Raw genomic sequence first — 14,534 nt, 5'->3', positions numbered from 1 at the left:
AGGCGGGGGGGTGGAGGGGGGAGGAGGGGGAGAGGAAGGAGGGGGCTCAGTCTGGGAAGACCTCCTGGAGGAGGTGAGCTCTCAGTAGGGCCTTGAAGGGGTGAAGAGAGCGAGCTTGGCGGATGTACGGAGGGGGGGCATTCCAGGCCCGGGGGATGACGTGGGCCGGGGGTCGACGGCAGGACAGGCGAGAACGAGGCACGGTGAGGAGATTAGCGGCAGAGGAGCGGAGGGTGCGGGCTGGGCTGGAGAAGGAGAGAAGGGAGGTGAGGTAGGAGGGGGCCAGGGGATGGACAGCCTTGAAGTTGAGGGTGAGGAGTTTCTGCCTGATGCGTAGGTTGATTGGTAGCCACTGGAGATTTTTGAGGAGGGGAGTAACATGCCCAGAGTGTTTCTGGACAAAGACAATCTGGGCAGCGGCGTGAAGTATGGATTGAAGTGGGGAGAGACAAGAGGATGGGAGATCGGAGAGGAGGCTGATACAGTAGTCCAGACGGGATAGGATGAGAGCTTGAACGAGCAGGGTAGCGGTTTGCATGGAGAGGAAAGGGCAGATCTTGGCAATGTTGCAGAACTGAGACCGGCAGGTTTTGGTGACGGCTTGGATGTGAGGGGTGAACGAGAGAGCGGAGTCGAGGATGACACCAAGGTTGCGGGCTTGTGAGATGGGAAGGATGGTAGTGCCGTCAACAGTGATGGGAAATTCAGGGAGAGGGCAGGGTTTGAGAGGGAAGACAAGGAGTCCAGTCTTGGATATGTTGAGTTTTAGGTGGCGGGCAGAAATCCAGATGGAGATGTCCTGAAGGCAGGAGGAGATGCGAGCCTGGAGGGAGGGGGAGGGAGCAGGGGCAGAGATGTAGATTTGGGTGTCATCAGCGTAGAGAAGATAGTTGATACCCTCAGTAAATACACTTGATAATTGATTCTGCGCTGTGGGATGGTTGACAGGGTATTCACAGCTAGAAGACAGGCACAACAGGCTTTATCTCTGTTGTACTCAACACAGTAATCGTGGTATTTGTTAAGCGCTTACTAGGTTCTAGGCACAAGCACTTAACCTATCTTCCTCTCCATCCCAGCTGCTACCATGTTAATCTAAGCACTTACCCTATCCCTCCTTGATCACTGCATCAGCCTCCTTGCTGACCTCCCTGCCTCCTGTCTCTTCCCAGTGGAGTCCATGCTTCACTCTGCCGCCTGGATCATTTTTCCTCCAAAATGTTGTCCATGTTTCCCCATGCTGCAAGATCCTCCCGTGTTGCCCATCCACCTCCGCATCAAACAGAAACTCCATGCCCTTGGCTTTAAAGTCGTCCATCGCCTCGTCCCCCTACCTCACCTTGCTGCTCTCCTACTCCAAACCAGCCCGCACACTTTGCTCCTCTCACGCCAACCTTCTCACGGTACCTCAATCTCGTCCATCTCCCCGCCAATCATATTTATTGAGCGCTTTCTGTGTGCAGAGCACTGTACTAAGCGCTTGGGAAGTACAAGTCAGCCTCTCACCCGCATCCTCCCTCTGACCTGAAACTCCCTCCCTCTTCGTATCTGACAGACAATCCCCGTCCCCTCCTTCAAAATCTTATTGAAGGCCCATCTCCTCCAGGAGACCTTCCCTGACTAAGCCCTCCTCTCCTCTTCTCCCACTTCCTTCTGTTCCACTTTGACTTGTTCCCTTTACTCATCCTCTCTCCCAGCCCTTCAACATTTATGTCCATATCTGTAATTTTATTTATTCTATTAATGTCTATCTCCCCCTCTAGTTAGCTAGCTCAATGTGGGCAGGGAATGTGTCCATTATATTGTTTTATTTTCCTCTCCCGAGCAGTTAGTCCAGTGCTCCACACACAGTAAGCACTAAATAAATACAATTGACTGACACAAGATAATCAAATCCCACGTGTCTAATCATAATAATAATAATATTTGTTAAGCACTTGTGGCAGGCACTGGCTGGGGTGGATACAAGCAAATCAAGTTGGACACGGTCCCTGTCCCACGTGGGACTCAGTCTCAAACCCTATTTTACAGATGAGGTAACTGAGGCACAGAGAAGTGAAGCGACTTGCCCACGGTCACACAGCAGACAAGTAGCAAAGCTGGGATGGTCTAAGTAGGATGGAGAACAGGGATTGTGTCCCCTTCATACACATGGTGGAACTGAAGCCCAGAGAATAATGATTATGGTATTATTTGTTAAGTGCTACATGCCAAGCACTGTTCTAAGCAGTGGGGTAGATACAAAGGTAATCACGTCCCTCATGGGACTCACAGTCTTAATCCTGATTTTACAGATGAGGTAACTGAGGCACAGTAAAAGTTAAACAGCTTGCCCAAGGTCCCACGGCGACAAGTGGCGGAGCCAGGATTGGGACCCACGTCCTCCTAATCCCAAGCCCGGGCTCTTTCCACTAAACCACGCTGCTTCTCAGAGAAGTGAAGCAACTTGCCCCAGGTCACCCAGCAGACGAGTGGTAGAACCCGGATTAGAACCCAGGCCCTCCGACTCCCAGGCTGGAGCTCCTTCCGCGGGGCCTGCTTCTTAGGATGTTCCGTTCAACTCTAAAGTTGGGGGGCCGCACCCCGGAAAGAGCCAGAAATTACAAAAAGGGTGTCAAGGGGAGGCAGGCCAAACCGTTTCTTCCACCACCATAGCAGGCCGTAGCCAGGGGCAGAAGGGCTTAGTGGGTGTCCTGTCTGCCACATGTTTTTTTAAAAAAATAACACATGGTTGAGACAGAAATGAGGATAACTCTGGTACTTGTTAAGCGCTTACTATGTGCCAAGCGCTGTTCTAAGCACTGCGGTAGACACAAAGTAATCAGGTTGGATAGAGTGACCGCCTACTACATCTCAAGAGGACGTAGTGAGGGGCGCTGAAGTGGGAGGGGGCGGGACCACCCCAATGGAAGCAGCCCCCCTCCCCGCTTTGACCATCCATTAAGGCCTTGAGAATCTAAAGGATCCTGGAAGATCACTGGCAGTTATTGAGCGCTTACTGTACTGTACTGGACTCCCCCAAGTGCTTAGGTCAGTTCTCTGCACAGAGTTGCCCCCAGCGAGCTTACAGCGTAGGAGGGGGGAGACGGACGTTAACATAAAGGCATTCCAGATATCAGAGTTTCGGAGGCACGCCTCCTGCCAATCAACTGTATTGAGTGCTCGCTGTATGCACTGTGCTAAGCTCTCGGGAGAGTCCAATAAGAACAGCAGAACGGGAACCTAACGCCACAGGTGACGTCTTCCTCCGGCGGTCCGTCCTCTCTTCTCTTGGAGCTCATTTCCGAGCGGGGGCCGTCCCACGGGGATCGGGTGCTGGAGTACAAACCGACCGTCTGACAGGGAGGTAAGAATTGGCGGAGTTTCACGGACAAAAAAAACGACGACGTGAGACAAGGCCCTGACGTTTTAATGCCACTCACATCTAGCCCCGACGACCCGGCTCGGAATAGACAGTCGAGAAGATCGGGGCGATAGTATTAATAATTACGGTGTTCATTAAGCGCTTACAATGTGCCAGGCACTGTACTGACTGCTGGAGTGGATACAGGCGGATCAGGTCAGACGCCATCCCCAACATGGAGCTCATGGCCTCAATCCCATTTTACAGATGAGGTGACTGGGGCAGAGAGAAGTAAGGTCACTTGCCCAAGGTCACTGCACAGCCAAGTGGGGGAGGCGGGATTAGAACCCATGACCTTCCGCCTCTCAGGCTGTAGCCACTACGCCATGCTGCTTCTGGTAGCGTGTGAGCCCACTGTTGGGTAGGGACTGTCTCTATATGTTGCCGACTTGTACTTCCCAAGCGCTTAGTACAGTGCTCTGCACACAGTAAGCGCTCAATAAATTCGATTGATGATGATGGTAGCATGCATCATGAATCTGTAGCCCACTGGTTTGAAGGCTAGTTGGCCTCTCCCCCCGTGTCCCTTCTGGGGTACCAGTCCACACCCCACACCAGCCCCTTGCCTGAGGCAAGGAGACCACCAAAGAATCAACCATAACAGTCCCTCTAGACCGTAAGCCCCCTGTGGGCAGGGAACGTGTCTACCAACCCTCGGACTCTCCCAAGCGCTTAGTACAGCGCTCTGCACATGGAAAGCATGCCATAAATCAATCCATGGTATTCATTTATTCAAGACAAACAGTGTGGCTCAGTGGAAAGAGCACAGGCAGGTGGGTTCTAATCCCACCTCCACCACTTGTCTGCTGTGTGACTTTGGGCAAGTCACTTAACTTCTCTGGGCCTCAGTTCCTTCATCTGCAAAATGGGGGTTGAGACTGTGAGCCCCACGGGGAACAACCTGATTACCTTTTATCTCCCCCAGTGCTTGACACATAGTAAGCGCTTAACAAATGCCATCATTATTATTGTGTGCAAAGCACTAGAGTAAAGTACTTGAGAATAAACGGACACATTCCCTACCCACAACGAGCTGCTTTCTTGAGTGCTTACTATGCGCTTGGGAGAGTCCAATGCAACAGAATTATCAGACACGTTCCCTGGCCGTGACGAGCCGACGGTCTAAATATCATCATCATCATCATCATCAATCGTATTTATTGAGCGCTTACTGTGTGCAGAGCACTGTACTAAGCGCTTGGGAAGTACAAGTTGGCAACATATAGAGACGGTCCCTACCCAACAGTGGGCTCAGAGTCTAAAAGGGGGAGAACAGTCTAAAAGGGGGAGAAATACCACCCGTGGATTGACCGAAAGCTTGTTGCGATCAGAAAACGCGTCTCCCAACCCTGTTACCTTGTCCTCGCCCGGGCACTTAGTACAGTGGCCTGCCCACGGCAAGCGCTCAACAGATACCATCGATTTCCTGAGTCACCTCAAGTCCTTGGGAATGAGATGCTAATCCTGTCCAATGGAGGCCGTAGGAAGAGGTGGACGGGAAGCGGTATTCTCAGGAGGGACTGGGCGAAAGAATCAGATCGGGCATAGAAGGAAGTCCTTTATAACAGTTATTAATTTAATAATACACGTCTAAAAGTGGAGTCTCAGTCCCCGAGCTACAAAGGGGTGGGGGCAGCGTGGGAACCAAACACTACGCGAGCTCAATGTCCATCTATCTACACTTGGCCATGAAACTCACCCCCACCTCCCATCCACCCTCCCCGCAGACCACTACTCACTTCCCGCCGACAGAATTAAGTCTTCCAGCTAGTTCTGGAACGCTTCCCCCCCTCGCCCCCGCCACCCTGCTTCTTTATCCCAAGATGCCAAACTCCATCTCGAAGAACAAAGGCTCATTTCACAACCACCTCTTCCCCCATCGCGTCGCTGTCGGGAGAGAGACAAAAGCGTTAATTTGGTTTCTCCTTTGAGAGCCCGGAGAGGAGTGGGGAATTTATCCCCCCCCCCCCCATATTTGATCGGTTGTGATATTTTTATTGGGAGCGGGGGTCGGGGTGGGGGGGAAAGAAACCAAAAAAAACAACAAAACCCTGAACAGTCCCATCTTTCCCTGGAAGATTTCTGACGGTCCCTGCCGCCGCCCTTCTGACGGCCGGAGAGCGGTCTGGGAACGAAGAGAAGACAAGACACTTTAAAACGAGCGGTGAAATCCTAGCACAACACTCAGAAAGCAGGTCCCGGGCTTCGAGGGGTGGCGGGAGTTGATGAGGGGTCGTGGGGAGGACGGTTTCGCGGGGGGTCTCGGCGTCTCAGGCCCGGCTGGCCGGACGTGGGCAGGAATCCCAGAAAAGCGGGACTTCGGGAGGGGGAGAGGAGGAGGAGACGGACCCCAAGGTTTGGGGGGCTTCGGGTGGGCTCCTCGGCCCGTCCACCCTCCAAGGGGGACGTGGGAGGTGGCCGTGAGCCAGAGTCTGGCGCCAAGTGACGGGACGTGGCCCAGGCCCCAGCCATCGTGGCCGGCTCCCGGGGTGGGGTGGGGAGACGGGGGGGAAAAGCTTCCGAGGCATCGAGGGGGCGAGCGAAAGGCTACGAGCAACACGGTGGCTTAGGAGCGAGCCCGGCCGGTGGGGAGGGGGGAGGCGCGTGACCGTCCTGAGCCGTCACCCCTTGGCGGTGAGGACTCGGCCGTGCCGAATGGGCGGGGGGCGAGGGGGTGTCTTTTTTTTATGTTTTGTATTTATACATCTCGCTCTATATATTTATATTTTATATATATACGTTTAACTGGGATTAAATGCCGTGGACTCGCCTCTGAGCTGAGTCGCCCGGGGCCTCCGCCGCCCATCCTTCTTCAGACCCGCCGCCCCGTGCCTCGGGGCGAGAGGCCCCGAAAGGGCCCGTGGGCCCCGGCCGGTGACTACCGAGGGAGGGGGAACGGGAGGAGACCCCCCCCCCTCCGCCCCCAAACCCGAACGGCTTTCTGTGGCTAACCCTGAGAACCTAAGGAATTGTGAAGGACGTTGGGCGGTGGGTTGTGAGGGGGGGCGGGTCAGAGGTTAGAGGTCGCCGGTCTTTTTATTGCAGCTGAAGCAGACGCGGACGGGGTGGTCCCAGCCGCGGGAGGGGACGGGGCGCCGGGCCGGGGAGCACTGGTCGCAGAAGCCCTGGCCGCAGGCCCGGCAGTGGTGCTTGGACAGCTTCAGGCTGAACTCCTTGCGGCAGTGATGGCAGTGCTGGATCTCGTGGTCCGGCACCCAGTAGGCCGGGCGGGCCGCATCCTTCACCAGACCTGCCGGGGGGACGGGCGGCCAACGTTACATGCCGGCAATCAGCTCCACTTCCACCCACACCCAGACTCCAGACAGATACCACAGCGACAGATACCATACGTAGCTCTAGATCGTACGGCTCTATCCTAGTCGACGACATACAGTATAATCTGTAATGATGCGTGATCATCTATAATAGACAGACGCGTATCTAGCAGTGTATCTAGAGATCTATAATACTATAGATCATCATCATCATCAATCGTATTTCTTGAGCGCTTACTGTGGGCAGAGCACCGTACTAAGCGCTTGGGAAGTACAAATTGGCAACATCTAGATATAGATCTATAATACTAATAGAGCTGTAATACTATAGATCTATATCTAGCTACGCATCTAGATATAGATCTATAATACTAATAGATCTATAATACTATAGATTTATATCTAGCAATGCATCTAGATACAGATCTAAAATACTGTAGATCTATAGCTATGCATCTAGATATAGATCTATAATATATAGATTGATATCTAGGTATGCATCTAGATATACATCTATACTATATAGATGGATATCTAGGTATGCATCTAGATATACATCTATACTATATAGATGGATATCTAGGTATGCATCTAGATATACATTAGAGAAGCGGCGTGGCTCAGTGGGAAAGAGCACGGGCTTTGGAGTCAGAGATCATGGGTTCAAATCCCGGCTCCGCCAATTAGCTGTGTGACTTTGGGCAAGTCACTTCACTTCTCTGGGCCTCGGTTTCCTCATCTGTAAAATGGGGATGAAGGCTGTGAGCCCCACCGTGGGATAACCTGATCATCTTGTAACCTCTCCAGCGCTTAGAACAGTGCTCTGCACATAGTAAGCGCTTAATAAATGCCATTATTATTATTATTATCTAGGTATGCATCTAGATATACATCTATACTATATGGATGTATATCTAGGTATGCATCTAGACATACATCTATAACATATGGATGTATAGGTATGCATCTAGACATACATCTATAACATATGGATGCATATCTACGTATGCATCTAGACATACATCTATAACATATGGATGTTTATCTAGGTATGCATCTAGACATACATCTATAACATATGGATGTATATCTAGGTATGCATCTAGACATACATCATAACATATGGATGTATATCTAGGTATGCATCTAGACATTCATCTATAACATGGATGTATATCTTGGTATGCATCTAGACATGCATCATAACATATGGATGTATATCTAGGTATGCATCTAGACATTCATCTATAACATGGATGTATATCTTGGTATGCATCTAGACATACATCATAACATATGGATGTATATCTAGGTATGCATCTAGACATTCATCTATAACATGGATGTATATCTTGGTATGCATCTAGACATACATCTATAACATATGGATGTATATCTAGGCATGCATCTAGACATACATCTATAACATATGGATGTATATCTAGGCATGCATCTAGACATACATCTATAACATATGGATGTATATCTAGGCATGCATCTAGACATACATCTATAACATATGGATGTATATCTAGGTATCCATCTAGACATACATCATAACATATGGATGTATATCTAGGTATGCATCTAGACATTCATCTATAACGGATGTATATCTAGGTATGCATCTAGATATACATCTATACTATATGGATGTATATCTAGGTATGCATCTAGACATTCATCTATAACATATGGATGTATATCTAGGTATGCATCTAGACATTCATCTATAACATATAGATGTATATCTAGGTATGCATCTAGACATACGTCTATAACATATAGATGTATATCTAGGTATGCATCTAGACATACATCTATAACATCTAGATCTATAGATCTATAAGATATAGATTTACATCTAGATAGGTATCTAGATCTATATCTAGGTATGTATCTAGATATAGATCTATGACAGATAAATATAGATGTGCATAGATAAGCATGGGTATGTTATAGATCTATATCTAGGAATGTAGATATACATCTATAATATATAGATTTGTCTAGATAGGTATCTAGATCTATATCTAGGCATGTATCTATAGATCTACAATATAATAATAATAACAACAATGATGATGGCATTTATTAAACGCATAGTATGTGCAAAGCACTGTTCTAAGTGCCGGGGAGGTTACAAGGTGATCAGGTTGTCCCACAGGGGGCTCACAGTCTTAATCCCCATTTTACAGTTGAGGTAACTGAGGCCCAGAGAAGCGAAGTGACTTGCCCAAAGTCACACAGCTGACAATTGGAAGAGCCGGGATTTGAACCCATGACCTCTGACTCCAAAGCCCGGGCTCTTTCCACTGAGCCACGCTGCTTCTCATCTATACAGATATATACATATACATATATATAGAGAGAGATATATACAATATATACAGATCTGTAACTAGATACAGATCGCCAATATATAGCTCTATATCTAGATATGTATCTAGATCTATTATAGATATCTAGAAGCATATCTAGATATATATGTATAATATCTGGATCTTTTGCTATAGAGAGATATATATGTATGTATTCATTTTTTCATTCCCTCATTCAATCATATTTATTGAACACTTACTGTGTGCAGACTGCATATAAATACCATAATATATCTACAGATATATCCATTCATTCATTCATTCAATCATTTATTGAGCGCTTACTGTGTGCAGAGCACTGTACTAAGCGTGTGGAAAGTACAATTTGGCAACAGATAGAGACAACCCCTACTCAACAACGGGCTCACGGTCTAGAAGGGGGAGATAGACAACAAAACCAAACAAGTAGACAGTCAACCAAACAATATATACAGACATATCTATACATGCATGTATTCATGCATTCAGTCGTATTCATGGAGCGCTTACTTTGTGCGGAACACACACAAATACCATATAAACAAAACCATAAATATATCTAGATCTATGTATATCTGATATCTCAATGTGTGTGTGTATATATATATATACATTTACATATATATACTTATATATTTATAAATATATTATATTTATTTATTTATTTATATGAATTTATTTATTTATATTTTATATATTTATATATATTTGTATCTATAGAGGGATATCTAGCTATATTTGTATGTATTCATTCAATCATATTAAACATTTCCTGTGTGCAGAACAGTGGACTAAGCGCTTAGGAGAGTCCAAAACAACAATAAACAGACATATTCCCTGCCTACAAACGAGCTGACAGTCTAGAGGGGGAGACAGACATGAAAAGAAAGAAAGAAATGACAGATCTGGACATAGGTGGTGTGGGGCTGGGAGGAGCAAGTCGGGGTGACGCAGAGGGGAGCGGGAGAAGGGGAAAGGAGGGTGCAGTCAGGGAAGGCCTCTTGGAGGAGGTGTGGATTCAGTAAGGTGTTGAAAGGGGGGAGAGAAAGACAAAGACAGAGTGTGTGTGTGTGTGTGTGTCATTTGTTAAGGACTTAATATATGTACAGATTTTAGACTGTGAGCCCACTGTTGGGTAGGGACTGTCCCTATATGTTGCCAATTTGTACTTCCCAAGCGCTTAGTACAGTCCTCTGCACATAGTAAGCGCTCAATAAATACGATTGATGATGATTGCTAAGCCTGCTGGATATGCTCAACCCTCCATCAATGGACTGTAGTGAGCACTTCCTGTGTGCCAAGCACTGCCCTGGGCACTTGGGAGAGTACCACACAATCGAGTTGGTAGACACCTTCTATGCCTATGACGAAGCTTACAGTCAGCGAATCAATCGGTGGTACTTGCTGAGCGCTTCCAGAGTGCAGAGCACTGTACTACGCGCTTGGGAATCTGTGGGGAAAGGGAATGGGGCCTCAAGCTCGCCCTTAGCCCGGAGCGAGGGACGACGGGAGCCTATCGGACCGCTGTTGTCACCCAGTGAAAACCAACCCAGCGTGGACTGGTGGGGAGAGCCCGGGTGTCAGGAGGTCATGGGTTCTAATCCTGGCTCCACCACACATCCCCTGTGTGACCTTGGGCTAGGCACTTCACTTCTCTGGGCCTCAGTTATCTCATCAGCAAAATGGGGATGAGGACTGTCCCCCTCGTCCCCCTCTCCATCCCCCCCATCTTACCTCCTTCCCTTCCCCACAGCACCTGTATATATGTTTGTACATATTTATTACTCTATTTATTTTACTTGTACATATCTAGTCTATTTTATTTTGTTAGTATGTTCGGTTCAGTTCTCTGTCTCCCCCTTTTAGACTGTGAGCCCACCGTTGGGTAGGGACTGTCTCTATAGGTTGCCAATTTGTACTTCCCAAGCGCTTAGTACAGTGCTCTGCATATAGTAAGCAGCATGGCTCAGTGGGAAAGAGCCCGGGCTTTGGAGTCAGAGGTCATGTGTTCAAATCCCGGCTCCACCACTTGTCAGCTGTGTGACTTTGGGCAGGTCACTTCACTTCTCTGGGCCTCAGTTCCCTCATCTGTAAAATGGGGATGAAGACTGTGAGCCCCACGTGGGACAATCTCATCACCTTGTATCCTCCCAGCGCTTAGAACAGTGCTTTGCACATAGTAAGCGCTTAATAAATGCCATTATTATTATTATTATTATAGTAAGCGCTCAATAAATACGATTGACGATGATGATGATGACTGTGAGCCCCACGTGGGACCGGGACTGCGTCCAACCCGCTTAACTTGTATCCCCAGAACGGTGCTTGGCACATAGTAAGCGCTTAACAAGTACCATAATTATTAGTAACCCCTCTGGCCCCCGCCACTCATTCATTCATTCATTCAACGGTATTTCTGCACTGTGTGCACAGCACTGTACTAAGCGCTTGGGAGAGGACAGAACGAGAAACGGACGGGTTCCCCGCCCACGAGGAGCTGACAGCCTACCTAGTGGTATGTCCATGGCGGTGACCACGGCCCCCAGCGTGTTCTGCACGGCTTCGCCCACCTTCCTGGCGATCAGCGTGCCCCCCTCCTCGTCCAGCTGCGCCTCCGGGACATCTGCGTGCGAACGAGACGGAGCGGCCCCCGCCCCCCGCCCCCCCGGCCCCCCGCACACGTGAACCAAAATCCTAATAATGACGGTACTTGTTCAGCGCTCACTCTGCGTCCAGCACTGTTCAAAGCGCGGGGGTAGATACAAGGGAACGGGGGCCCGTCCCACATAATAATAATTAATAGTAATGATGGTGTGCATTAAGCGCTTACTACGTGCCCAGCACGGTGCTAAGCGCTGGAGCAGATTCAAGGTAATCGGGTTGGACGCTCCCAGCCTCAATCCTCATTTTACAGACGAAGGGACTGAGGCTCGGGGAGGCCGACTCGCCCAAGGTCACGCGGCAGACAAACGGCGGGGCCGGGATTAAAACCCACAGCCTCCTACGGGGCCAAGTCGGACAGCTGTTGCGACCCACCCAGCGGGGCCCAGTGGCTAGCGCCCGGGCCCGACAGTCGGAAGGACCCGGGTTCTAATCTCGGCTCCGCCACCTGTCTGCGTGACCTTGGGCGAGTCCCATCACTTCTCCGGGCCTCGGTTCCCTCAGCTGTAGATGAAGGCCGTGAGCCCCACGCGGGTCCCGGACTGTACCCCAGTGTTCGGCACATATTAAGCGCTTAATAAGAGCCAACGGAGACGGGGTCGACTCCTCCCGACATCTGAGGGGCGACTCCCCGGCGGAAGCACGTCTGAGGATCGGGAGAGCCCGATCCACCGGGAACGGCGGACCCGTTCCCCGCCCGGAGCGAGAGGAGGCACGGAGACCCCCCGCTCTCCCCCAAACCGGCGGACGGGGGTCTCGGACTCACCCGGCTGGACGCTCCTGGCGTCGAAGCAGGTGTCGCAGACCCGCACGGGCGCCGGCCCCCAGCCCCTCTCGGGCACCGGCCGCGTCTTGGACGAGCAGGCGTCGCAGAACCCTTCCCCGCAGGCTCGGCAATGGTGCTTCGTGTCGTTCTCCTTAAAGGACGCCGAGCACCTGCTGCAGTTCTGTGCCCGCCCAGAGACAAGACCGGGAAATCATTCATGCGTTCGTTCGTATTTACTGAGCGCTTACTGTGTGCGGAAGCCATTCATTCATTCATTCGTACTTACTGAGCGCTTACTGTGTGCAGAGCGCTGTACTAAGCCCTTGGGAAGTTGGCGACATTCGCCCAGGGTCCCGCGGCAAAGTCCGGGAGAAAAAGAAATAGGACCCGTCGCTCCGTCTCCCCTCCTCCCGGCCCATTCGCGTCTGCTTCCGTTCGCTCCGTCGTATTTACCGGGCGCTTACTGTGTACTGAGCTGTGTACTGAGCTGTCTCCCCCTCGTCCCCCTCTCCATCCCCCCCATCTTACCTCCTTCCCTTCCCCACAGCACCTGTATATATGGTTGTACATATTTATTACTCTATTTATTTATTTTACTTGTGCATATCTATCCTATTTATTTTATTTTGTTAGTATGTTTGGTTTTGTTCTCCGTCTCCCCCTTTTAGACTGTGAGCCCACTGTTGGGTAGGGACTGTCTCTATACGTTGCCAATTTGTACCTCCCAAGCGCTTAGTACAGTGCTCTGCACATAGTAAGCGCTCAATAAATACGATTGATGATGAAACTGAGCGCTAGGGAGAGGACTGTCGAATGATAAGCGGACACGTTCCCAGCCCGCAACGGGCTCCCCGTCATATTTACTATTCTATTTATTTTATTTTGTTAATATATTTTGTTTTGTTGTCGTCTGTTTCCCCCTTCTGGACTGTGAGCCCGTTGTTGGGTAGGGACCGTCTCTGTATGTTGCCAACTTGGACTTCCCAAGCGCTTAGTACAGTGCTCGGCACACAGTAAGCGCTCAATAAATGCGAGTGAATGGAATGGAATAGCTCTCCCCCGCTGGCTGGACAAATGTGACACTGGTTCCGGTGGAAGCTGGAGCCTTGAGAAGCGGCAGGGTCTCGGAAGGCCCTGGGTTCTAATCCCGGCTCCACCACTTGTCTGCTGTGTGACTTTGGACGAGTCGCTTCCCTTCTCTGGGCCTCGGTTCCCTCCTCTGCAAATAATGGGGATTAAGAGTGCGAGCCCAATGGGGGACGGGGACTGTGTCCAACCTGATGGCCTTGTATCTGCCCCAGCGCTTAGAACAGTGCTTGGCACACAGTAATTACCATAATTATTATTACTCTTATTGTAATACTGGCTCCACGGAGCCGGGATTAGAACCCAGGGCCTTCTGAGCGTGACCTCGGGCCAGTCACTTGGCTTCTCTGGGCCTCCGTCGTCTCGTCCTCAAAACGGGGGTTAAGACGTCGAGCCCCACGTGGGACGGGGACTGCGTCCCCCCCGATTAACTTGGATCTATCCCGGCGCTCAGTACAGTGCCTGACACGTAGTAGCCACTTAAATACCATAAAAAAAACCCCAGATTCCTAAGAGCAGGGACTTGGGCCGGGGTCGAGGCGTAGGCTGGGACGCGGCCCAGCAGGAGCCGGGGAGGGGTGGCCCCACCAATAGCTCTGCCGCTTGTCTGCTGTGTGCCCCTGGGTGAGTCGCTTCACTTCTCTGGGCCTCAGTTCCCTCATCTGTAAAATGGGGATGACGACTGTGAGCCCCACGTGGGACAACCTGATCAATCAATCAATCGTATTTACTGAGCGCTTACTGTGTGCACAGCACTATACTAAGCGCTTGGGAAGTCCAAGTCGGCAACATATAGAGACGGTCCCTACCCAACAGTGGGCTCACAGCCCAGAAGGAAGCAGCGTGGCTCAGTGGGAAAGAGCCTGGGCTTTGGAGTCAGAGGTCACGGGTTCGAATCCCGGCTCCGCCACTTAGCGGTGTGACTTTGGGCAAGTCACTTAACTTCTCTGTGCCTCAGTTCCCTCATCTGGAAAATGGGGATG

The 14,534-nt window shown here is 50.2% G+C and overlaps 1 protein-coding gene across 3 annotated transcripts in view; it reads right to left on the bottom strand.

Moving 5' to 3' along the window:
- Window positions 1-4,958: 4,958 nt before the first annotated feature.
- The window catches only part of ZFYVE1 (zinc finger FYVE-type containing 1), a 68,022-nt gene continuing 58,446 nt past the window's right edge, over window positions 4,959-14,534 (bottom strand). For all 3 annotated transcript variants that reach the window (XM_038765782.1, XM_038765783.1, XM_038765784.1), the window contains 3 exons: window positions 12,466-12,646; window positions 11,548-11,661; window positions 4,959-6,653 (listed from right to left, as the gene is read on the bottom strand). In XM_038765782.1, coding sequence (XP_038621710.1) covers window positions 6,421-6,653; window positions 11,548-11,661; window positions 12,466-12,646 — 528 coding nt within the window. In that variant the 3' untranslated portion in view covers window positions 4,959-6,420. The remainder of the gene's footprint in view (window positions 6,654-11,547; window positions 11,662-12,465; window positions 12,647-14,534) is intronic.

The sequence above is a fragment of the Tachyglossus aculeatus genome, chromosome 23, assembly GCF_015852505.1.
Source record: "Tachyglossus aculeatus isolate mTacAcu1 chromosome 23, mTacAcu1.pri, whole genome shotgun sequence".
Taxonomy (NCBI): domain Eukaryota; kingdom Metazoa; phylum Chordata; class Mammalia; order Monotremata; family Tachyglossidae; genus Tachyglossus; species Tachyglossus aculeatus.
Note: the sequence above shows the minus strand (reverse complement) of the source record. Positions and strands in the feature narration are given on the sequence as shown.